A 26,491-nucleotide genomic window follows, 5' to 3' on the forward strand; every position below is an offset into this window, starting at 1 on the left:
CATCAGGTGATATACACCAGCACATATTATTTAGAGAGCAACTTTCTCTCTCGCAAGGGAAATTGCTATTTTGGTGAGTAGCTTTGCTTGAAATTCCCCCAAAGACGTGTTTCAATAAAATTTCAGTGGTTCATTTATTACAAGCATTTTGATTAAACCGTTTTTTTTTTTTTTTTTATCTTACCCACCAAATATTAATAAGCTTCATTTCTTCCCCTGGTACAACATGCCATTTCAGACCAAATGCTATCACATGCACAGCATCAAAACCGTAATTCCACATGATCCATTCATATGTGAGTCACATCCACGGTTGTTAGCGAGTGCTTTGATTCATACGCATGACTCTAACATGACAGGAGTTTAATGGAGAAGGAGGAATACTTGACATTTGAAGTCACTGTCATTTTAGCGCACACATTTACCTGAGCATTTGCCAGCTTATTAATTACCAGTGGTGTAATTACCTTTTTGCCATACGCAACCACAGAATCGCAATAGCAGGAAACAGGATAGGCATATAAATGCTGGTATTTGGGAAAAGAGCAAGTGCAAGTCTGTACAAAGCCTATATAATAACTCATCACATGACAAATGAACAAAAAAGAGAAGTTGTGAAGTTTGTTACTAAATAATCTTGGACTGCATTATAATGATGGTCAAAGATTGCTTATTATGGACAGGGAATTGGGCTACTGAAAATATAATATTTGAATGCAGCTTTGCCTTCAATCATTTTGCTGAATGAGATTTAATGATCCGAGTCAGTAAAATGATCCAATCTATCATCACTAGGACAAACATATATCCAGCAGAATTAATTGTTTGGTCTGAGCAAAATAACAGTAATATTCCTAAATGAATTATTGTTGTTAAATGTATGTATGATTCAATGGCTCACTCATAAAATACAGTCCTTTTGGAAATTCTTGAAACAATCTGTTGAACGAATTGGCTCAGTAAATGATTTCAATGAGTTCAATGACTCAATTATAAAGAGTCACTTGTTTTGTTCCTGAATGGCCCTGTCTCAAATGAATCAATGTTTTTGAACTAATGAGTGTAGAGTCAATGACTCATAAAAACCGTCACTTGTCGGCACCTACTGGCATAATATAACTTGCAAAATTAATAATTGAAATATACATATTATGATGCAAAGATTGTCTGAAACGTATACATGTACATTTTCATTCTAGGCTAATCTTAATGTGTGATATTCTATTCTGTTCTTACATTTCCATTTAAGCCATGGTAGCATTTTCTTATGAAGTTATCATCTAATGGCCAGTTTTTTCTAGCATTTGGCACTTGGCAAATGTTCATTTTAAACTCTGCATGCAGCAACACTCCAACGTCAGCAAAAATATACATCACAGCTATTTATTTTCCTTTTTACAGACTTTAAAGGTGAATTACAGACCTCTACATTTAGTGCTGCTCTTGTAAAGGTCAGACAGAAGAATTTCACTTTTCGATGTGACCTGTCAAGTAGCCATTAGCTGACCTTTTAATAGGTGACCTCATCAGTATGCAGATGAATGACCTCAAAGCAAATAACTCAAAGCTTGAGGAGACAGGCTCAACATAAAGCCACTCTCTTCTCCTAAAAAAAGTCTAAAGAGGTCAAAATTCAACACATTCAGACTTCTTCTGTACAGGAGGCTTCTGTAAAACACAAGGCACTAAGGTTGTGTAAACCAAGAGATCAGTCAGTCTATGACGCACCAAAACCCATGGCATGAGGGAACAAGGGACAGTGGGAGATCTAGCATTCAGCGTGACAATGAGAATACAAAACCAAAAATGGAAAATGAGATTCCAGTGGGGGTCCAGTGAAATATAATTCACACTAATGTATTAGATAATTACATTTGAAATGGTACACACTGATGAAATATGAAATGGTTTTCAGTTATGTGGAATAGCTTCATATGAGAGCCGTAATGTGATCAAATGCTTGATATGAGAGGTTTAATGTGATCTAATATGAGGTATAAATTAATGTTTTAAAGCATTCGAGGCTTATTTATCTCTGTCCGCATCAAGAGCTTTTTGAGGGGTATAACACTACGGTTTCATACTAACACTGCAGTAAAATCTGATGTAGTGTCTATTGCAATTCTTAATGAATCTTTTCTATCTTATAAAATGGCGTATTACAATAAGCAAATTGCTAACTAGATACCATTGCCACCAGAATTCTACAGTTGTTTTTTTTCAAGGAAATTATATAGGTTTGAAAATTACAAAAGCAGAGTGTGAAGTGTCTTTTTAAGTTAATAATATCATGCACATCTCAGATTATGGTGTCTGTTTATCAAACAAAAGGTGAATGTCTCAAGGATAATGATTAACCATTAAGTAAAACATGAGCTGGTGTGCTGTCTTCTCAGTCATGCATCAAATATCAATATTCATCTTTTTGACAGAAAATGCTATAATTGCATGTATTTTATTTATGCATCAATATTCATTATTGGCATTTCTTTGTCACCAAATATAAGGAAGTTAAGGGATGTCAATTTACACAAATTCCCATGATCGATCGTCGTTTAAATTAACGATCAATTAATTGATTAATTGTTAGCCTTAATACTGCAATATGCAGTGGCATTTAGCCAACAGCATGACAGGGTGTACAAATGCTGCACAAAATGCTATGTTCCTCACCAAATGAATGAGAGGGGTTTTTAATCTAAATAAAGGGCTAGGATTGTAAAATGAGTCAATGTGATTGATCATTTATTAAATTACATATTTAATAATCAAATATAACGACAATGTGTCAGCAACACCGCCTTAGATGTGTGCTTGTCAAAATGTGTACTCTTGTTGTGGACGCACTCTTCCTGGAATAACGATTTATTAAAATAGTGTTGTCATAAATGTTATGTAATATGTGTCACAATCAGAAGGCAGCAAACACGGTTGGGAAGAACAACAAATTTATTATAAGTGCAGAGGGTGAGCGATGCAGGGAGAGAATGCAGTTACGATGATATCAGATGTGGTGAAGACTTAGCTGAGAAAGGAAAAAAGAAACGTTTTGTATGACTCACTTTAGTTAGTGTTTCCGGTGGCAGGAATTTTGTCAGTCAAAAGTAGTCGATCTCCGAATGCAACAGGAGAGTAAAGATGGAAAGCTCTTAAAGCTTGTTTCCATATAAATTCACGGATTTTTTTGAAGTTATCATGCTTTTCATTGAAATTACAAGTTCATGACATTTCCTCATATGAAGTCAGTTCATTACGTTGCATTCGGAGATCGACTACTTTTGACTGACAAAATTCCAGCCACCGGAAACACTAACTGATAAAGTGAGTCGTACAAAACCTTTCTTTTTAGTAAACTTTGTGTACACAAACAATGTTGTCTATGCTCAAGTTCATGTGTAGAGCCCCTGGTGATACTTCAAGCACAGTTTTATGTTGTGTCGAGCCTTCTTAGTGTTTTAAAAATAGCGATTTTGATGCTATCATAGTAGTGCCCCAAGCACTCCCATTCAAAAGGCAATTTGACCTAAAACGAAAATACAGTCAATCTTAATAGTGCCGTTTCCATTCTAATTATGCTTTTACACGAAACTTTGACTCGGGTAGATTAACAAAAAGAGCCTAGGTTCAATTTTGGCGAGAGTTACCCTTTAATAAGCGAGTCAATGAGTCATTCCTTCAAATGATTTGTTGAAATGTCTGATTCATTCAAGAATAAGGCATTTGTTTAGGAATGGGCTACTGTACTCAGTACATTGTAATCAGGCTACTTGTCCGGTCGGGCAAGGAAAATTCTCTTTTACTTGTCCCTTCAAAAAATCTACTTGTCCCGGACAAGCCGACAAGCGTTAATGTCGATCCCTCATTTTAGGGATCACAAAGTATTTTAAAAAATAAGATTTTTGTTCAAACTGCTGAAAATACAGATTTTCTGTTGAGAGATTTACAGCGCAACTTACCTTATCGTAAGAGATGTCATGTTATACTAAGCCTGAGCCCCTTCTTTCAAGGACTGTTTGTTCTGCAAAACCTTTTTCATAAGACACTTGTAGCTTTTTGTTTAAAACATGTTTTTTTCTGAATACATCTAAATTAAATGTTGTATCTTTAGCCTTTAGTCTGAGTCAGTCAGTTTCACAAATAATGCTGGAAACTGCAAATGTTACTATGATTATTTTTTATAATGCCATTGTGCTAAATAGCCAAAGGTGGTTTATTTGTATATTCTGGGTTTAATTTAATTTTCAGCGATACTAAGATTTAACCAAAGTGTGATTTGATTAATCTGTAGAATCATGTCTTATCGGATTTGTCCATTCATGATGTGGCTTTCACCTGAACGAACCTATCAGTACCATCTCGAATGAGTTATTTTCCTCCACTGGGTTTCTTCCTCAGCTGTCCACAAGAAATCCATCAACTTGAGCTTTGACGGATATAAATAATTGTTGCCTAGCAACACTGGCTTGAGATTTGTGAATGCCAATGCGGCTTTACTGTTCATTCATTACAACGTGGGAATGATAGAGGTTAACCATTAATTTTAGGCACAGTTCGGGCAGAAACATCTGCTCAATCTCCCATCCTACAGTATATTATAAGCACACTGAATGAAGTGTTGCATGCCACACTGTAAGATAATCCACAGAGAATGTTTGCTGCTTAATTCCCCCAACCATAATGGCACAAGCTTACTTTAAAAATGCGTTGACAATTACTTGAGGCACATTAAGCTAATTTCTGATCATTTTATATGCTAAAGCAATTTTGTCTTTGATTCAGCAAATAATATATCTCGGTTCCATGGGTTGAGCACACCTGGACTGTTCCCAGGGTCTATTTGTAAATCATGCGATAACTGACTTCTTTGTCATTCAGTTCATTACTGAACTTACTCTATCTGAAAGCAGCACAGGTAGTATAATGCATCATGTATAAGTTCCTTGAAGTGCAATTGTTCATACATCCATTGATGTCAGTGTCTGGTCCAGGTATATCTTTTTTACAGGTTACGGTTAAAATGACCTTAAAGGTCAATAGTCACACACATGTCTCTTTTCACAGCAGCACTCCAAAGTAACTTTGAAGAGTGAATTGGGTGAAGACAGTATCGATAGTATCAAGTCTATAAGTTTGAATAGCACTTTTTCACTTGGCTAACAAAAGCCAATCAGAGACAGCAATCCAATGACCGCCATTATTATATGTTCTCGACTCACTTTGTTGCTCTTGTGATATCAGTGCAGTGATTGCCGCACCATTTAAGGTTCTCTTTTTCATAAGCATGAGATCATTGCTATAAACTGTTCTTTAGATATTTTTAGAATTTCCTTTGAAAGCCTGTTATTAATGTGATGTATTTAAGAAATATTGATACTTAAATCTCAAATAGCCCCAAAGTACCACTATATATTAGAATTATTTCTTATTTCTTATAAGATTGAAATAGGTTATCACAGACATGAGAGAGGAAATACATTTTGGCTTAAGCCCTATTCGGATGGGACTAGTTTTCTAAAAGTGGTTTGAATTACAGTTCTTATCACCTGATGTCTGTGATTTCATGTTCAGATTCGGATGGGAGTAACATCTTTTTGTTTAGTACAGAGGTGGGAGTGTGTGTTTACTAGACGTGGGCATTACAGAAGTTTCAAGATTCAAGATTCTTTGTTGTCACTATACAAAGGTATAGCGAAATTGATGCAATCATTATGGTACCATCACATATAGCTTGTGCGGACTAACATTTAATTTAAATAATACAATTTAAGTAGAATAGAAACAATACGATAATGACCAATATACAGTGCAATACATCAATAAACAATATGCCATAATCAAGACAATGCAAATACAATATAAAACAATACTCACAAAACCAGTGCAAGCATATTGCACTGTAAGTACAGCATGATTGCACATGAAAAGAGAGGTAAGTGCAACAGAATGCAACCCAATTTAAATAATAGAGTGTAACGTATATACACTGAAATATACAGAGGGTGTTGTTAACCTTCTATAGGTTGAGATATAACATGCCCCATCAGATTGGTGCATTTCTCAGTTTATGAGTATGTGTGTGTGTGCTGGCAGTGAAGGTCATCTGCTGTGCTTACGTGCATTATACAGTATGTTTTTTAATTACTTTCTTATTGATATAACTTTAATGTAATATTAAAATCCTTTTTACATTTAAGTTTAGAAGTGGCTGTTTGTAATAAACCCACATAAGTGAGCAGAGACATCTAGACAAGTATCTTACCTACTGATATTAAAGATTCCGCGATTTGGCTCTATTTATTAATTTTATTGTTTTCATCAGATACCGTCCCGTCCATAATAAAATGAAATGAAAGCATGTGAAAGATTGGTGGTCAAAGGGTAGCTCAGGTTGGTCAAAAAACACATGAGGAGAATGCTCCTGATGAGATGGTGGATGGTGTCCTGGGGGATGTCTTTCCAGACCTGGATCAGGGCCTCAGTGAGCTCCTGGGCAGTCTGTGATGTTACTTGGCAGTTTCGGAAGCTCGGATACATAATCTCCCAGAGGTTTTCAATTGGATTAAGGTTTGGGAACGTCAATGGCATCAATGCCTTCATCTCTACACACTCTGGCCAAATGAGACCGGGTGTTGTCATGCACCAGGAGGAACCCAGGGCCCACTGTGCCCAGTGTAAGGTCTGACAATCGCTCTGAGGATTTCATCCCAGTACCTAACAGTCTGTGTGACCCTCCAAAAATATTCCTCCCCAGACCATCACTGACCCACTACCAAACCGGTCTCGCTGGATGTTGTTGCAGTCAGCATAACGTTCCCCACGGCATCTTAAGACTTTCACGTCTGTCACGTGCGCAGTGTGAACCTGCTCTCATCTGCGTAGTGAACGGGGTGCTAATGGCAGACCTTCTGGGAGAACCAACAAAACTCCTTGTTGGCATTTATGGATGTGCCATTCTGGAGGATCTGTATTGTGCAAACTGATTGGGTTGCAGGTACTGTCTAATGCTAAAAGTAGTGACAAGGACCCTAACAAAAAAGACTCATCAGTCAGTAAGGATAAAGAAAGAGAAGCTGTCTGTGGCCACCACCTGCAAAACCATTCCCTTTTTGGGGGTGGTCTTGCTGTTGCTTTTCCAGTGCACCCATTTCATTTGCACCAAAGCAGGTGGAACTGATTCATACACGTGTGCTTCCTAACTGGACATACTGATATCCATTAAGTTTAACTGAATTTGTGTTGTACTGTGATGATTAAGTGTTCCCTTATTTTTTGAGCAGTGTAGTAAGACAACAGGCAGAGATAACACTAATGCTTCAGTAAGTTAGTGAGTGAGTGACATTTTGTATCTTTGTGAGTGCACACAGTATGTGTGTGTCACCCCTTGTCAGCTCATTTGATGAGTTGAACTAGTGTCAGTTCAATTGTCAATTCAGTGGTAATTCTTCGCTTAAAGGGATAGGATCCCTTAAAGAATGTAGGTAATCAAACAGTTGACGGTAGCCATTGACTTCCCTATAGGAAAAAAATACTAGTAAAGTCAGTGGGTGCCGTCAACTGTCTGGTTACCAACATTCTTCAAAATATCTTATTTTGTGTTCATCAGAAGAAAGAAAGGTTTGAAACAACATTAGGGTGAGTAAATGATGACATTTTCATGTTTAAGCGAACTATCCCTTTAATAAACTCATAAATATCAAAACTGACAAAGGTTTTTAGTGTACAGACCAATGACAATGAGCCATTTTATTTTTATTGTGGAATGTTAAAAAGGAAAAAAAATAAAATCATGTGGCAAACAGATTGTGCACAAACTGCCATGTTTTTTGTAATTAAAATTAGTTCATTATTTTAAAATAGTTTAATTGATTATGAATCCAATAGAAGATGATTTTTAAAAATGTATTTTGCTGTCTCTGAGGTGAGACAGGCCAAAAAACACCATTCTAGGACAATTTTATATTTCCAAATTTGGTCTCAAAATATTGGAATTGTGCCTGTTTTTTTTTTAGGACATTGCTATAAGCAATATTGAAGATCCCCTGTTTTAGCTACATTTATGAATAATGTTTAATATTTACCAACTGAGATGTTCTTCAGTCTATCTGCATGACTTGGTATGTGTTGTATTTTTGACAAAAAAAAAAAAAAAAACACGAGGCCAACAATAATTTAACTGCACTTCCAGTCACATATAATTGAATGTTAAGTTTGTCAAGCTAGACATGGAGAGTTGACATTTCCATCTGAGCGCCGTCACTGCGGTATGTTTTTGTGTAGTTTGGACTGGAAACCTGTACAAGCCTCAAGCAACGGGTTTCTCTGTCTATTGTTCTGTGTTCCACTATGTGGTCTGTGGAAGTTTAAAACATTGATTTTCATAATTTGTCTCATTTACAGTAGCAAACAGACTGTTTCTGAACAGTTCATGTTTGCTGAAGATTTTAGAAAACAGCTGTTAATGAAATGTGTTTATCCTTGTAAAATCTGAAAAAGGATTATTGTCAGCATGCCAAACAGATGCACACAGATCGTCCTTATGTTCTCTAGACATGCATTGAATGAGTGTTTCAGACTCTTTGTATTCCAGTATAGATTATGATGTTATACAATGCAGCATCCTAAAATAGAAGAGGAGTGTACGGTTATCTCCACTGTCAAGTGTTGACATAAGTGCATGAGGCTGAACTGGGCTGTAGCTGTTTACACTAATCACCCCTGTCCTGCTCAGCTCTTTTGTTGACTCTTGTGTCAAGAGACCTTTGGTTGAGATTAACGTTCTCTCATTCTCACCACATTCAACTCAGGGCAAATGCTGGATTCATTTGTTTGTGTCTTTTTGGCTCCAGGCACACAAGCCAATGAGTTTTGATGCAGAAACCCAGTTGGCTCTTGTAACCAATTAGACGGAATCAAATGTGTGAAAAGTAATAGCAGTCAAAAGTTTGGAATTAAGATGTTTTAAAATGTTATTTTTTAGAAGCCTCTTATGCTCACCAAGGCTGCATTTATTTGATCAAAAATACAGTAAAAAGGTAAAAATGTATGTAGGCTAATTGAAGCCATGCTGTGAAATTCCTTTTATGCCACAGTTCATTGGAACAATCAAATAAATACATAAATAAACAGGGAAAAAATGTGCAATTAATATTTATATATTGCTTCAACTGAAAATAAACCCCACACAAAATTGTCAAAATGGCTGTTTTTGGTGAGTATCCTCGTAAGCAGGTTCTTAAATGAAGGTCTTGAACGTAAAGAGCTGGGAGAAATCGGATTTGCGTCAGGTCTTAAAGTGACAGCAGCCTAATACACCTGCTGTATCATTAATGTTAATCAAAGAACAAAACACAGAATAACACTCATTGCTCTTGATTGAACAACTTTTGTATATTTAATTTATACAGTGAAAATAATATATGATTATTCCATTTCTGATGTCTTCTGTTAGACCTATACCTGATTTTAAACCACATTTTATTTCATTTGTGTCTTTGTTCTATTGCTTTATATGTGGTATCAGTTGTAATTTGTTCAATTGTTCTTATTTTATTAATGACTGTTTACTTGACTTTAAAAAAACAAAAACTTTATATTAGTTTGGCTAGTTTTGTTTTGGAAGTTGCATGGGTCAAAAACAGCGAAAATAATACCTTTTACTAATTTGTTCCCCATAAATAAAAGGGACAGCAGTTAGCATTAACAGAAGGTGAGATATATATTGTAAATTTTGTCTCCCACCCTCACTGTTTTGGGTATGAGGTAGAGTAAAGGGCATTAATATGTGCTTTACCAATAAACAGCCAATATGCTAGTAATATGCATGCTAATTAGCAACTACTTAATAGTGAATGAAAAATGTATTCCTATTAAAGCTGAATTTTCAGCGTCATTACTCCAATTTTCAGTGTGTGGTAAGAAATGCTCTAATGCTTGTTAGTGCTCTTTAATTTATTGCCCCTCATAAATCACTTTGTTGATTACCCACTTCTGGAGTGATGATTTATTGTAATCAGAGGGCTGGAGGGAACGGTAATAAATGTCTGGGCTCTTCCTCTAGATCTTCTACGTCCATCTTCTGGTGAGCATCTGCCCTGCGTCAGAGGCTCCATGAACTTGACAGCTTAGCGAGAGTCAGGGCTGCTTCTGCAATGGGACGGGCCTAAAAGGTGGTTTGACCTGGACACTCAAACATAAACAACTTTACAGCTTGGCTGTTTTTTTCTGTCACTGCGTAATCTGTGACAAAACCCAATATCCAGGTGATGATTTAAAGGAAATGAGCTGAAATCCATTTGATTGGATTTTATGTTGCAGGATTGCTGTAGAAATGTTTATTGAGATAAACATTAGCATTATATGTGTGTTCAATCACATTTAGAGGATGTTAAACCTTAAAAATGAAATCAAGAGGAATTTCCCAAATAGCTATTACTTTATTTTAAACAACAACTGTACAAAATACAAATACAAAACATGTTTTAAAACAGCAAGAAAGGTAGTTTAAACACAAAACAAATGTTACCACCATATACTTTTTTTTTTTTTTGCTTACATCACAACAGCTGTACATTTCATCATATAAAGTGTTCACTGATTATGAGAAAAACATATTTTAGTTGTTAGGTTAAGATTTCACATTACAATCCATGTTCACGCAGGTATTTTACAGCAACCAACTACTGAAAACTACAGATAGAGAGCTGAAACATTTTTTTTTTCAAGGTATTAAAACAAGGTAGTTACAGCATAAACTTGTAACACTTTCCAATAAGGTCTCATTCGTTAACATTAGTTAATGTATTAACTAACATGAACTATGATGAAATGCTAAAGTTCAGGACTTGAATCTGCAACACCCTTAAATCTAGTGTCAGGGTTAGGTGTAAAATTATGATTTGAGACTCGGGTCATTTTATACTCCTTGGGCAGAAATTGGGCAGGATACATTTGAGTCACAATTGTAAAGCTGAGCTAACAATTGAAACCGAGAAGTAATCAACTGTCCAATTTTTCAGAGTGCAGTGTGAGTATCAATTTGACACCCGTTCTTGGAACAAGTTTTCCAGAGTGATGATTTGGCAGTGATGCATGTGGTTATTGCCACAGTGACCACAGTGGTAGTGCTTGGAGTCCACAAATCATCAGAGTAGAAGTCACCCCTGAGCTCACACACTCAATCACCTCCAAATCTACCATCACCCTTTCATGTTCAATCAACCATTCAATTGTCTGTCCATGATAGCTTTAGGAGCATTACGGCACCTGCACAGGACTGGAATGGGGCCTATTTTGGTCTTCAGCCAACATACTCTAGTTTGGAAAGTTATAAATAAATCTGCTTTGTTTCAAATCTGCAAATTAAAGTCTGTGATTGTCAAAATGCTGTTTTCATGTGGCCACCACTCCAGGCTACTCTGAGGCACTGTGAAACTGCTGACACTGCAAATTAAGCAACCTAATCAACACAAACCAACAAGGAGCTAAGCATTTGCCAATGAGCCTTTACAAGCTGGAGAGGACTCTTTAAATGACAACCTCTTCCTCTCGGGCAGGAGCTCTTCGGCGGCTCCGCGGATGTCGTCTAGCTCTGTGGTGTAGTGGTCTGGGCTTTCTCCGTTGGAGGTCTCCTTGATGACGCTGTACGTGAGGGCCACGCTGTAAGTGGGGGGCTTCTCGGAGCGCTGGGGCCCGCAATGGCACAGTTTTTGGAAGGCGGCGCGAAACTTCTGCGACATGGCATTGTAGATGATAGGGTTGATGGCGCTGTTCATGTAAATGCAGAGACGGCAGAACAGGAGGAACCAGGTGTCCAGATAGGCGTCCTTGAGGAAGGAGTTGACCACCACCAGCGTCCGATAGGGCATCCACAGCAAAGCAAAGAGAATCACCACCACTGCCAGCATCTTTGTCACCTACAGCAGACAGCATGACAGATGTTTTTAGTTATGTATGCAACTCTCTGATCCCTCATAATTGCATTTTTTAAACCAAAATCTTCTTTAAACTCATTCTCAAGGTAACACTTCATTTTACGGTGACCTTGTTACATATGCTACATGTACTAACCATAGTAATAACAGTAAATTATGCATAATCACATGCAACTAACCCTCAACCAAAAATCCTAATCCTACCCTAACCCTATAGTAAGTAGTTGCTTAATATTACTCAGTACTTACATATATAATTACACTGTAACAATGACACCTTAAAATAAAGTGTAACCTATATTATATTATATTTAAAGCCTCAACAGTGTTTAAGTGAAATATGGGTTTTGCTGTTTTGCATTTATATAGCTACCATTAATAACTTTACAAAATTTATGTTGCTCTTTTTTTCAATGCAACTAATTAACGTTTAAGGTCAAAGTGTTAATGTCTGTGAAAATGGGTGACATGTTAACTAACAGGATACCTGTTTTCTAATTAAAGCATGCTCATTTTAATTTTTCACTCAGTCTTAGCCTTTTGCAACAGTATAAACATGATTATCACGGTACAGCTGTTGTATTGTTTGCCAAATTGTTGCCAAATCTGTTAACACACTATAACATGTCATGGTTAATTTATGGAAAACACATTTGTAGAGCCTGAGCAAATTCATAGCTTAAAGACTGGTTTTATAAAGGTCATCAGAGGCTATATTTCTCTCCATGTTGGACAACCAGGCAAAGAGCCCTAGGGCAACACAAAAACAACACAAGTGCAGTCGCTCCGAGTTCATCAGATGGCGCCTGGCTTCACTACGCATTTGGAGCTTTACCTGCTCAAGGCTATGTGAGCCGTGAGCCGTCACAAAACATCTTTTTTTTTTTTTTTTAAATAACTGGCAAACGACTGATGTGTTCCGGTTCGGGATCACAAATGTTTCACTACCAAAACACCGCTACCGAATCTGCAGCGCAACCTGCGTAGTCCGTTTCCCGAAAAAATGACTCTTATGCACCGACTCTTTAGTGTAAATTAAGTATGATCAATGTATTCCGAATCTCGAAAGAATGAATCTAATGAATCGGTTCTTTTAAAACACACATCGCGACCAGAGCAGTTATATTCCCAAATTAATCTAATGAGTTGAATGAGATTTTTTTTTTTTTAGCGAATCAGAAACATAGCGATCAAAATCTCGAAGGAATTCTGATCGCTAGACGCAAAATTGCTTAAGTGCATTTATAAAAACGTCTCTAAAACGTCTTTGAAGACTTTGAACAACATTTTTGCAAGAATTTTTACATTTATTTCAGATTTGCTGTTATCCTAGATGTAGGCCTAATAAGAAATACATTTATTTATTTATTTAGCCTATGTATTCACATTCCAAACCAGTGAATGCTGCTATAGAACTTATACCGCAGGCTCCCCATGCGCACAATTACGCACAAAGTTATGCGTTAAAATCAACACTTTACCTGTCTCCGAGAAGCAGCAGTCGTGCTGCTGGAGGAACTCCTGGAGTTCCCATGAACGGACGACTGCTTTTTCCAGTTTCTTCGACTTTCCTTGGGATCCAACGGCAATGGGTTGAGGAAAAGAATTCTTGCGATAAATCCGTATAAAACAGTGGCCAGCAAAAGAGGGATAACATAGAACACCGCATAGTCTGTGAAATATATTGGCAAATACATGTTTCTTGATACTTTGTAGGCGCATGTCACGAGGACAGCGTTGTCAAAAACGACTTCTGTCGTGTCGGAAAGATAAAACCACATAACACAATAGAGGGAAGTTAAAACCCAAACGAGAACAATGATCTTCTTGGCTCTGGAGAGGGTGCACATAAACTGCGCTTTTATCGGGTGGCAAATAGCAATGTAGCGTTCAATGGTGAAGGCTGTGATGGAGCAGGATGACGCGTTGATACCCAGATACTGAAAATAAGTGATGGAGAGGCACCCGGCGTATCCATACACCCACTGTCCGCCGAACAGACTCTCGGTGATGTTGGGCAGCCCCGCTGCCGTCAGGACCATGAGGTCGGCAACGGCAAGACTCACCAAGTAACAGTTAGTTGGGGTACGCATGTGCTTGGTCGTTAAGACCACAAGAATGACCATAATGTTGCCAACAATTCCAACTCCACAAATAAGGATCACTAATAAGATGCTCGCGACCTTGTATTCGACAGTATAATCAGTCCATATCGAAGTAGTGTTGTTGTTAAATTTGAATATAGTGCCGTTATCCATGCTCCACTTCTGTTTGTTTCCTTTTTTCCCGCAGAAATCACTTTTCAGCTCTCCAGGACGCGCACAAAAAAGGTCATATTTCAATATTCCAGAGAAAGAAAATTCAGTAAAGTTAAAATGTCCGTTTTAAATGTCTTTCTGGAAAAAAACACGATCCAGTCACAGCAGGCTTTAGACCTCAGAGATGAGTATTAACGCAGTTTCGTTTGGTGCGAAGCCAAGAATGTGTCCGTGGTAATTTGTGTGATATATAAAAATCCTTTCCCTAGTGTGGATAACTGCAGAGAGCTGACAGAGGTGTTGCACCGCCCAGGGCTGAACAGGCTGATATGGTCTGAGACCGTGGTAACCCTAATACGCGACCGAGAGCGTCAGTAAGGGCAGGTTGTGCGATGCGTAATGCCGAAGCAAGCAAGAGAGGAAGTGTCTGTTCAATTATGGGTTTCTCGCCTAAACTGTCCCCCAATAGGCCCATTTCACGTTCTAATTAAAATGTTCCTCTGCAATATGGTGTTTGTTTAAAAGTCAGTTTGCTTTGGTTATATCAGAACTGATAGTGCTTGCTTTTAAGCAGTTTGTTTCAAGGGGTATGATAAGGTTACAGATTGATCCAAGCCCAGGAAGGCTGGCCAAGTTTGATTTCACCTGCAAAATGCAGTTTTACACCCATGAGAGCCATTATTGACACTTAACTGAGTCTATTGATGCACAGGTCTTAAAGGGCTTAATGACAGTCTTCTGTGTATTTATGATGAGAGACAAATCACTGGGATTAATCTATTATTGAGCTATGATGTATAACATATCGTGACATTATTTGTACAAACAAGTCAATTGAAATCATTTTTGAGGAAGTGGAAAAAAGCTACAGCTTTATCTGTGTAGACCTTTTAGCTTTGCTAACATTCAATTTAGCATGAAACAGAAGTTGCGAGTCTTTTCTTCCCTATTGTGATGTATATCTGAGTGAGGCAGCTTTTTGTAAAAGAAAAAATGTGGGGTGCGACTTGATTTTGTCCATTGGGAATTGATTGGATTGTTGTTTGCTATTGGTTGATCTCGTGTGATTGACAGGTAGTCCCGCCCTTTCTCCAGTAAACACGTCATCAGAGAAGAGGAGAAGACAATGCAAGTGGGAGGGGAATATATTTTGATTAAAGATTACGATGGCACATGAACTTTGTAAAAAAATAAAATACAAAAGAATGCTCTGTCATGACAACTCTTGGAGTGTTTGGCATGGTAATGGATATGGCAAGCCGTTTTAGCTTAAATTGTACCCAGCGTTACTCATCGTAATTGAATTTTTACTAGTAAGAATTCAATTAGAGAGCTCTACAATTCAATTCTTACTAGTAGCAATTACAATTAGAGAGCTCTACAATTCAATTATTACTAGTAAGAATTACAATTACAGAGCTCTCTAATTCAATTCTTACTTACAATTCCAATTAGAGAGCTCTACAAATGAATTTTTACTAGTCATATGTCTCCATTGACTTCCATTCATTTTTAATTACGGAGCTCTACAATTGAAGTACGAATTCCAATTAGAGAGCGCTCTAATTAAATTCTTACTAGTAAGAATGCAACTGCAGCGCTCTTTAATTCAATTACAGAGCTCTGCAATTATACATATCTTTAATTCGTTTTTTTACTAGTAAGAATTTAATTAGAGCGCTCTCTAATTGGAATTGTTACTAGTAATAATTGAATTGTAGAGCTCTCTAATTGGAATTGTTACTAATAATAATTGAATTAGAGAGCTCTCTAATTGTAATTCTTACTAGTAACAATTCAATTGTAGAGCTCCGTAATTAAAAATGAATGGAAGTCAATGGAGCCATATGACTAGTAAAAATTCATTTGTAGAGCTCTCTAATTGGAATTGTTACTAGTAAGAATTGAATTAGAGAGCTCTGTAAATGTAATTCCTACTAGTAATAATTGAATTAGAGAGCTCTCTAATTGTAATTGCTACTAGTAAGAATTGAATTGTAGAGCTTTCAAATTTAATTCTTACTAGTAAAAATGCAATTACGACGAGTAACGCTGGGTACAATTTAAGCTAAAACGGCTTGCCATAGATATGACAACTTTGATAAGTTTTGTCTGGGTGGAATAGATCTGCTTCTGCTGTTGGTCATTGCTGCTGCTTCTGCAGAGTAAGTACAGGACTTGCTTCTGCCAATACATGCATGACACTGCTGTGAGCAAGTAAGACATGCTGCTGCTGTACAATATAGCATACATGAATTACCCATAGCAGATCTATACAGGTGGAGCTGGGGAAGGTGGAGGGTTTCTGAAGGCGCACTGCAACTTCTACAGCAAATGCTGACCAAGTATTTGAAGGTTGAGCAGCGAGCTCATTGGCTACTGATACAGAAGGAACAAATCAGCTGTGTCCTATAGAAAATGATGTGATTGCAAAAAGATGGAGTTCAGAACTTGTCAGCCTGCACCATCTAGAGTTTCATTACAGTACTTTGCATTTATGCACTGATAAATAAATTCAAATTAGCAATGCAATATTCCATAAAAAATAATTGTTAGCTTTGTGGTGACTTTAAGCAGTTCATCAAGTTCCAATTGTTTTTCTTTTAGTTTTTGATTGAGGCACTTTTGTATACTTAGATTAGTATTATTTATTAATGTGTTGTTAAATCTTTATCAAAAGCATGACAGTTTCTTTCATGTCACATAATTTTTGACAGCTTTTGTGCTCTCTCGAGACTTGACACAGATTGCTTTATATTCTTGAGAAGAGTAAATAACGGAACTTTACAGCTGTCAAATCCTCTGAATTTATCAGAGTTTCTTTTTTATTTATTTATTTATTTATAGGCTACATTTTGCATCATGAAATCTATTGCAGACAGTAAGTGCTACAAGTCATTTCTCTTATTCCATTTTGCGAAGGTCAAGTCTATTTGTAGAGTTTATGACTCGGAGGGGGTGATATCTGACGGCTATAAAGACATAATCCATTATGGTCACCTTAAAAAATATCAACATTTCAGTAAGGGGTTTAATCGTTCTAGAGCTTTGGAAGTGTAAACACAAGGCTAGAAAAAAGGAAGCAAGATGTGACACATTTTCTGATTTATTATTTGTTTAAAAGTTATAGATAGATAATGCTGGGTTTGAACAATATATTGGCATCCATAAATTATCTTCATATAGGTGATCACCCATTACCTTATGTAAATGTTTGACTTTTCACATTCTGATTTGTATGATTAGTGTTGCACTGCCATCTAGTGGACATTTTGATTGAGCACACAAATAGTCCCCAACTGCGTTTAATTGCAGATTCTAGAACTCTTTCTTACTCTAAGAGAAATGTAAAGCAACTAAAACACATTATCATTTAACATTTCATTATTAGGAGTATGCTATAATGCTTAAACCTCCTTTAACAGATTCAGAATAGTTATGTATGATCAAGAATCAAGATACACATTTTGGAAGATTTTTACATTGTATTTTAATTTGAATCCCATAACAACTCATTCCCACTTTATCTCAATTCAACTCAAACTGTGGCCAGAAAATGTATATATAATGAGATGAATCAAATCTGGAAGCTATTGTTTGGCAAATCTCTCCTCAAGAAAGAGACAAAGGAGACCATATTGCATTGATCAAAGTTAACTTCCTGTAATGGTTCATCACCCAACTTCTAGAAAGACTGTGAGGGATCTAAGAGATAATCAAGCTGAGAAGCAAGAGTTTATGAATATGGGAGCGTGACAAGCATTCATAAAGACAAGGCTGTGATTTCATCGTTTGTTATGGAAATGCAATGAATAATTCATCATCTGCCGGACTGTATGATTCATTCGTTCCCTAATTGAATTTGATTTCAGCAAACTTTCGAATTTAAAACACAAAGATGTTGTTCTGCTTTTAATCAGATTCAATGCCAGCAAACCACTCCAAGCTTGGCAGCCGACATCTCAAAGGAATAAATAACATTTCTGGCTGCGACTCAGGACTATCTCATTTTTCTAATGACAAGAGCCCGTTTCTACATCTCACCCTGCATGTCTCCCATCCGAAAGGCCGTGGACACAATGAGGTGAAACTAGTCATTCCGTGTGTTCTTGTTATTGGCTTCAAAGAGAGCCAGTTCATTTTAGAAAAATGAGATTGTGTAGTAGTTGGTGGTGACAGCATCGACCAATCAAAACTTTTTAATCAAATTAAATGTATCACAATACCTTGTTCAAGGGCAATGGTGCTACTTCTTTGTCCATGATTTAAGTACAGTTTAGATTCTCAACTCTTTTATGATTTTACATGGATAGGGATGAGCTCATATTATGATAATAAAAACATTTTGATACCAGTGAGTCACTATTTTTGTTGACCTTCAAAGATGTTTAATGACTAAAAGAGCTGTCGGTAATTCTGTCTCCATCTCTCGCTTTGAGCACTTTGCTCCCTCTCCACATGCCCTAAAATGTATATCTTAAATGTATTTAAGAGGCTTAAGAGTTTAGATGGGTCTTTGTCAGAGTAATATTCCTGTCCTTAAAGAGCTTACAGATATACACCTCCTTATCCGAGGCTTTATTCAGAATAGCATACAACCATATTCTTTATTGCTGCAGTATAATACTGTGCTCACTGTTTCTGTATGCACATACTTGCCCCACAATACAATGTTCTCTTAACTTGACTTTCAATTTGCGTGATGAATGAACCGATTTCTCTTTGACTTTTAGTTTTATTGACTAATATAATCATCTGACTGCAAAATGTTGTCATTTTTTAATGCAAGATTGCATTAAAAAAATGCTAAATAACAAGATGTTAATAGAAAACCACCTGCTGAGTTATTTCATAATTATTATATTTATATTTATTATATTATTTATTAATATATAATCTTTTGGATTAGATTTTATTTTTAGATTTCATTTTAATTTTAGTTCAAGCTTTCATAATTTTGTTATGTGCTTTTGTATTTTTTTCTGGATTTTAATATATATATATATATATTCGCGATTAATCGCATCCAAAATAAAAGTTTGTGTTTACATAATATATGTGTGTGTATGGAGTATAATTATTTTCTATATATAAATACACACACGTCCTTATATATATTTAAGAAAAATGTGTTATTTATATATAAAATATTTATATATAATATAAATTATATATAATATAAATATATATACACAGTATACACATGCATGTGTGTGTATTTATATATAGAAAATAATTATATACCGTACACACACATATATTATGTAAAAACAAACTTTTATTTTGGATGCGATTAATCACGATTAATCGTTTGACAGCTCTAATATATATATATATATATATATATATATTTGCTTAAGTTTATATATATTTTTTATTTTTTATTTAAGTTGATCTAATATTTATATATAATTTTATTTCAGCTTTATTTCAATTAATGAAAACAATTTAAAAGGTTTAGTGTTAGTTAACAATTACAACACTGGAGGTCATGTGACAATGTAGCATACTTCTGCACTGTATTCATTAAGTACTATTCTATTCTAAATATAGCCTGATATGCTCAACTCCTGGATCATAACATGTGACCTTGGATCACATGACATGTGACGTGTAGGTCTGTGGGCAGCACTGATTTCAGTCTTCACTCAGTTCTCAGGACCAAGGACAGCTCCTTCCTTCCCTACCTACTCGGATTTGCTTACCTTGTCTGTACTTTTCACAAAGACACAGAGGCCAATAAAGATCTAAGTGTCCTCCAGCATTACAAAATTGCCAACAATTCCGGGTATAACTTTTTTTTTTCAGCAACTGGCCAAACTATCAAAATTAGTTCTATCATAGTTTAGAGTGCTTATGTCCTATACATGCAATACACAAGTATTTAAAGTTTGGGTCAGTAAGATTTATTTTTAAAGAAATTAAAACTTTTATTCAGTAAGGAAATAAATTCTCTTCATTTGAACTTTTTATTCATCAAAGTAATAATGGTTTCCAAAAAAAACATTGGACAGCAGAACAGGACTGATAATAATAATAAATGTTTCTTGAGCATCAAATTACCGTATGAGAATGATTTCTGAAGGATCATGTGACACTGAAGACTGGAGTAATGATGCTGAAAATTCAGCTCTGACATGACTAAATAACATTTTAAAATATATTAAAGTTATTTTAAACTGTAATGGCATTTCACAGTATAACAGATTTGACTGTATTTTTTATCTGATTTAAATACTAATACTAATATGTTGTAAATGTTTAGCATAAGATACTTAAGTTTAAAATCTTACCAACCTCAGAAACTGTATAGGCTACTGTACGTGTCGTCATACAGTAATAGTCATCTGAAATTTCAAAATCAATCCAAAGATTTGTGTTTGCATAACATGCACACCTGGACTATATAGGTCAACAGGTACACAGGTCAATTTATATTCCAAGTTAATTTCTTCTTGAGGCTGAAGGGGGTAACGATACTAACCTCAGTGGCAGAGACTGTCAGACAAGCGCCATCACCTGGTTTCACACTCTTGGTTCTGAGAAACACACTGCCTTGCAGGTCCCTAAAGCAAAGAACCAAACGTTACACTTGTTTGTTCTGTTCCACTCTAAAATCCCATTCTAATGTAATTTTTTCAGTTTAGAAACGATCATTACATTTTTATTCAGGGCTTTTTAACCTTTCATTTTGCCTTTATTTAATAGAGATGCATGAGCAAAGCTATGTGACTGCAGGTTTGTAGCTGCTGTGTGATGTGATTTAGCAGCTGGCTACGTGTCACTCTATGCCTGTGTAATCACCTGGTCCAAACAACATGAGGATAGACTGACGAGCCACAGCGTGCTTCTGTATTCCAAGGTGACGGCTGATACCCAAGGCTCTGAAACTCAATTTTGTCCTTGGCAATGCATGCCGGATTGGCTCAGCTGGCCGCTGACGGTATGGAAATCTCAGAGGGGTGTGCAGCAAAATAAGCTGTGCATCCATCTGAGACTTCCGTCCTGTTGAAAATAGTCCAAACTGACTGGAGCATACAGCTACTCCACCTATGTTCATAACGCCAGCAGTGACAGATGGGAATTCATGACTGTGCACCTCATACTCCCTGAGCTGAGCCTCCACCAGCCTGGGACATTAATCTGTGGCTGAGTAAGCCCCACTTCTCTGCAGACTCATCTGTTAAATAGGAACTTGCCTGGCCTTGATCCGAAGTCATCCTTTGTATTAGTGTACACAATAGCACGTATCTGTTGAAATAAAATTGATTGTTTGTTGTCAAGGGTTAGAGGAGAACTGCTGATTAGGGGTTATTTCTGACTACGCCTTGAGAATGTTTGAAGTAGCCTAAATCTAAACATGATGTGAACAAATTATGTAAACGTATTGTGAGAAAAATATGAGCTGATATGGGCTGGTTGTGGCAGATTAAAAACAGATTACATAAACCTTGCTCAAACTGACTAGTAATCTTTCAAGCTTTTAAAGGACCACAGAGCAGATGGTGTAGAATAGGTGTGGTTTAGCACAGCCGCTGACTCTTACTGGTCGTAGTAGAAAATGTCCCCAGGCTGTAGTTTCCATCACGGTGGTGATAATTACTATTCGCTTCCGAGAACCTGATTTCCCATGGTTCCGATACAATTTTAAACCTGTTATGATTTACTTGACACCGCAAGAGTGATGCAAAACTGCGAGGCGTAGATACCGGAAGAACATTTACGAATCGTACTATGGCGAAGACTTGGTTGTTAATATTCATAACCGGTTTGCTTCGCCATTGGAACGTTAGCAAGGAACGTCTGCAGCACCTAATTGAAATTCACCAGCCGAGCGTTCGCTTTAAGACGGTAACTAAGGGACGTCAGCACAATCTTATTTATATTCATACTCAAACACTTCCCAATTGGAAGATTACCGAGAAACGTCACTCTACCTAATGAATATTCATGAAAGGCCCTTTGCCATAGTAGAATTAGTAATTTCGCTATGAAGAGCTCAGTTCATCTTTAAAACGGAGCGTGGGAGGGAGAACGGTGGAGTGCAGAAGCCGGGAGGCCAAAATGTTCATCAGACGAGAAGGTATTAACAAAAAACAATTGATTATAGCAAACAAACAATGTGTGATATGCGTCTAACGTTAAATATAGCGAGATGGAAAATGTGTCCTATTTGTGTCGCTTTCTCTATGGGATATTGTATGACCTATTGATGAGTGTAACGATGCAGCCTGATGGACACGTGCCAAAACTACTGTATAGCGTATATGTCCGTTTTAAATCGATGTTTATTGCTTAAACAGTGTAACGTTTTAGCTATTGCAGATGTGATGATTTGTTGATGACTTTATTTCGACTATAGAGACCAATAATCAGTTTGACACATTTTTATACTGATATTCGCACTTTTACAGTTTATTGGTTATTTTTTTCTTTAGTAATAATTCTAAAGATGAAATTTTATTTAGATAGATTTCAAAACAAATTTGCATAAATTAAATGACAAATTAAAATAATATAAATATTGGTTATTCAAACATTTAGGCTACATGTGAAAGTATCTGTACTGATATCGGCTGTAAAAAAAAAAATAAGATCATGATATCGATCTCTACTGTGACGTGCCTAACGTTATATCCCCGTCGGCCGTTAAGTCGTGCGTTTAAAAGGGACTTAAAGCTTATCTTGGGTTTTATACGGATTGCTTTGCTAATTGGATATTGAAGCAGTAGGACTAATCAGTAACTTTAATCGTCTTTCATTAAAGAGACGAAGGATTTCGTTCAAATACAGTCATTATTGCTAACCCGTAGTGTAGGCTACATAAATGGTTTAGAGTAGTAAATAGTACCCATGAGTCACAGTTGTGAGCACAAGTGAGGTGTGTTACAAAAATGCTTGTCACATAGTATGTGATGATAGTTATTTAGTTTGTCAAGAGTTAATATGAATTTTAACTGTATGCAACGAAGGTAAAATACATGGCCATGGGCAATATTAAACTGTTATTATTAAAACATTCTTAATGAATATGTTTTATAGTAGTATGCTATTTAGTTATCATTGTTTCAAAAGTTGAAATATAACAAAAAATGTGTTCTTCATATTGGCTATCAGCCATTTAAATGTACAAATAATTGGTATTATTTGAAAAAAAATATTGGTCGATCTCTCACTAGGATAGATTTTGTGAATTGATTTCTCATCTGAATTATTGTAATTTGCATTTACAGGTATAGTGTGGATGGCTTGATGCAGCAGGAAGTCAGAGTAATCCGTGGGAGTGGATCTGATGGCCTCGGTGGAGTTACTCTACATAGATAATAGACGGGCAAGACCCGATCCCCCTGGGGTACTGGATTGGTCTTCTAGCCCTCTTCATGTTCACAGGCTAAACAGTTCGGTGGAAGAAGCTTCTCCCACTGTGAAGGTGCCTGCCTGTGAGGGACAGTGTAATTCAGCACCAAGGACGGCTCCTCTCAGAGGACAACATGGCCAGCACCGCCATCATCCCGCAGAGAAGGTCAGGGTGTGCTGCGACGAGGAGCTGGAGACCTCGTTCACCTACATTGATGAAAACGTCAATCTCCGGTTGGCCACCCCGGACACGAGCGAGAAAAGTGTTCGACGTGCATCTTCGCTCCATGACTCCTCCAGCGAAATCCGTCCCGAGGGCCTCCAGGAGTTGTCGCTGATGTCTGACTTCGATCTCAGCTCGGAGAGTTCGGGGAAATCCATGGATTACGGGTTCATCAGCGCAGTCACGTTCCTTATCACCGGGATCTCGCTGGTGATCATATCGTACACGGTCCCTCGTGACGTCAGAGTGAACCCCGACAACGTCTCCGCACGCGAAATGGAAAGACTGGAGAACGAGAGCGCCAGGATAGGCGCGCATCTGGACAGGTGTGTCATCGCAGGCCTTTGCCTTCTCACTTTAGGCGGAGTGGTGCTGTCCACTCTGCTAATGATTTCCATATGGAAGGGTGAGATGTACAGAAGGAAAGCCTTTGCCTATTCCAAGCACTCCGCAAAGCTCTACGGTTCGATTAATTTAAGAACAAGATCGAGCCCCAGCCGCTCATCGCCACCACATAGTTTGGTCGAGGAGGAGAATGGCAATGCCATTAGTTGACTCTTTTCTCCAGTTCTCCATTCATCTCTATTGGACTGCCAACATAACGTGGACCTTTCCAGCATGGCCAAAAGAGCTTGTTTTGTTTTTTCACCTTGAATCAGTGACAGCTGCTTACTGTTGCAGAAAAACCTAGTATCACGTAACAGATTTCTCAGGCTCCAGAAATATACAGCATGATAACATTTGTCAAAAAGCAAGTTACGTTTTGGATAAACAGATCAAACTTCAGGTTGTGTGGCAGCAAGTTAAATGAAGTTGCTGATAGTATTCGAACTCTTAATCTCCAAGCTGAAAATGTGACAACTAAAGCTGATTTATCTAAAGAAATGAGTCCGGTTGTACAGAATCCTGCTGCTAATACTGACAATCCCACTGCCTCTTTCTTACTCTTTCAGAAAACTGAAATATTTCACTTGATCCATTTCATCATGGTATGGAGTGATCGAGCGCTACAGTCTCTGGTTTCGAGCACTTCGGTGCATTTAGATGCTCAAAAAGCATTGTCCTTTGCAGCACTGCTAAAATGTATTTTTGGGATGTTTTTGCCATTATTTTCTCACATTGTCCTTGTTAGTTCATGTGTGGAACGAGCCATGCAGAAATCTAATATCCCCCCGCCCCCGCGCCCCCCCCCCCCCCCCCCCCCCCCCCCCCCCAGCACTAAAATATTTTATAAATATTTAATGGAGGAAGCTGCCACACAATGATTTGCCATCTTTTGGAAATTTAAATCCATCTCTCTGAGAGAGCAAAGCATAACTCCTGTATCTTCACTGACTCATACACAGCTGAACCTATAGTATTGACACAATTGAGAAAAAAAAATCTTCTGTGCTCACAAGATTTATCATAAGAATTACAAATCTATTTATCTCTATCAGTGCATACTCTGATGATAAATGACAGTTCATAAAACTCATAACTGACTCACTCTGGTATGAAAATAAAATTATATTATTCTTGAATTTGTGTTTCATTTTGCTTTGAATAGCTATTTGATAGCAATAAGCGTGACCACTTCACCTGAATTTATTATCATGAGTTGGCTGTCTGACTCTGAACTGGTTTTGTGCATCTTTCTAGAGTTGCATTGCATCACAACGACAAAGAAAAAAAAATGTCGGCCTCCAAAACATTCGCTGGTCATAAGTTGCATTGGGCCTTTTCCTGCAAATATTTTAGCTTTAAACTCATTACATAAACTTTCTATCTCTTAAACCGGTGTAGATGCTTCACGTTTGTTATCAATATAAAAGTAACGTGTAAGCTTTTTACTGATTGTTAAATAATAAATATTTTGATTTTACTGGAAAATTAGTCTGCTCATAACATCTTCCTCGCAATGAGTAATATCTACATTTTAGAAAGGCCTAATGAGTCACTGGTAATTGCCCACATTATCTAGGACGGTTCTACCGGCTGTCTCAAAGGGGAATTAAAAATGTTAATAGAATTTCTTTTGAAGGCAGCATGTAAACGGAACAGTTATTAAAATTAGTTAGTCAGAGCACATACTGATCACAAAATAGACGCTAATAAGTCACCTGAGGTATAGTATGCCGTGGTTTCTATTGCAGTATGACTGTTGTTATTTTTCAACGAATGTTTAACTTGTCATTTATACATTATTTCCCTATGAAAAATAAGAATACTTCAAGTTCATTTTATTAAGTATACTTAAGTAAAGTATTTTTAAGTATATTTTGTGTAGTAAGTATTCTAATATCAATATACTAGTAGTATACTGGTAAGTGTACCGTTTCAATACTACTTGGGACTAAATTGGCCCACTTTTTAGTGTATAAAAGTATACTTTTATGTATACTTTAAGTGTAACAGTAGTAAACTGTACACAACTAGTCTATACTACAAGTGAACTTATAGGTAGTGGAAGTTTACTTGTCAAATACTTGTAGCACATTTTTAGTTTATGAAACTACAATTTGAAGTATACTCTCAGTAAACTAACTTAGTTTAGTATAATGCTGTTAGTATATTTGTAAGTTTTCTTTAAGTGAACATAACATCATACTAAAACAGTTTACTTTTTTTGCATACTACTACTGCAATGTTCCTATTTAGGTATTACATTTTTTATACTTGAAATATAGGCTACCTTTAACTCTTTCCATTATATTCTAGCTTCACGCGTCCTTTTTTATCAA

At 36.8% G+C, this 26,491-nt stretch overlaps 2 protein-coding genes across 2 annotated transcripts; one reads left to right on the top strand and one right to left on the bottom strand.

The window, feature by feature from the left end:
* Nucleotides 1–10,416: 10,416 nt before the first annotated feature.
* Nucleotides 10,417–14,903, bottom strand: trhra (thyrotropin-releasing hormone receptor a). Its single transcript, XM_079894880.1, has 2 exons — nt 13,412–14,903; nt 10,417–11,912 (listed from the first exon to the last, which is right to left on the bottom strand). Exons 1-2 carry the CDS (start codon nt 14,186–14,188, stop codon nt 11,481–11,483), a joined length of 1,209 nt encoding a protein of 402 aa, XP_079751006.1. The 5' UTR covers nt 14,189–14,903; the 3' UTR covers nt 10,417–11,480.
* Nucleotides 14,904–21,734: 6,831 nt separating this feature from the next.
* Nucleotides 21,735–25,289, top strand: tmem74 (transmembrane protein 74). The gene is made up of 2 exons (XM_079894881.1): nt 21,735–22,271; nt 23,422–25,289. Exon 2 carries the CDS (start codon nt 23,481–23,483, stop codon nt 24,321–24,323), a length of 843 nt encoding a protein of 280 aa, XP_079751007.1. The 5' UTR covers nt 21,735–22,271; nt 23,422–23,480; the 3' UTR covers nt 24,324–25,289.
* Nucleotides 25,290–26,491: the final 1,202 nt, after the last annotated feature.

Source organism: Squalius cephalus (genome assembly GCF_949319135.1).
Source record: "Squalius cephalus genome assembly, chromosome: 15".
Lineage (NCBI taxonomy): Eukaryota > Metazoa > Chordata > Actinopteri > Cypriniformes > Leuciscidae > Squalius > Squalius cephalus.

Excerpts from the sequence above, each read along its gene's own strand:
- trhra (XM_079894880.1), bottom strand. The coding sequence starts at position 14,188 with ATGGATAACGGCACTATATTCAAATTTAACAACAACACTACTTCGATA. Across the intron at positions 11,913-13,411 it reads CTGCTGCTTCTCGGAGACAG|GTGACAAAGATGCTGGCAGT; the intron begins GTAAAGTGTTGA and ends TGTCTGCTGTAG.
- tmem74 (XM_079894881.1), top strand. The coding sequence starts at position 23,481 with ATGGCCTCGGTGGAGTTACTCTACATAGATAATAGACGGGCAAGACCC.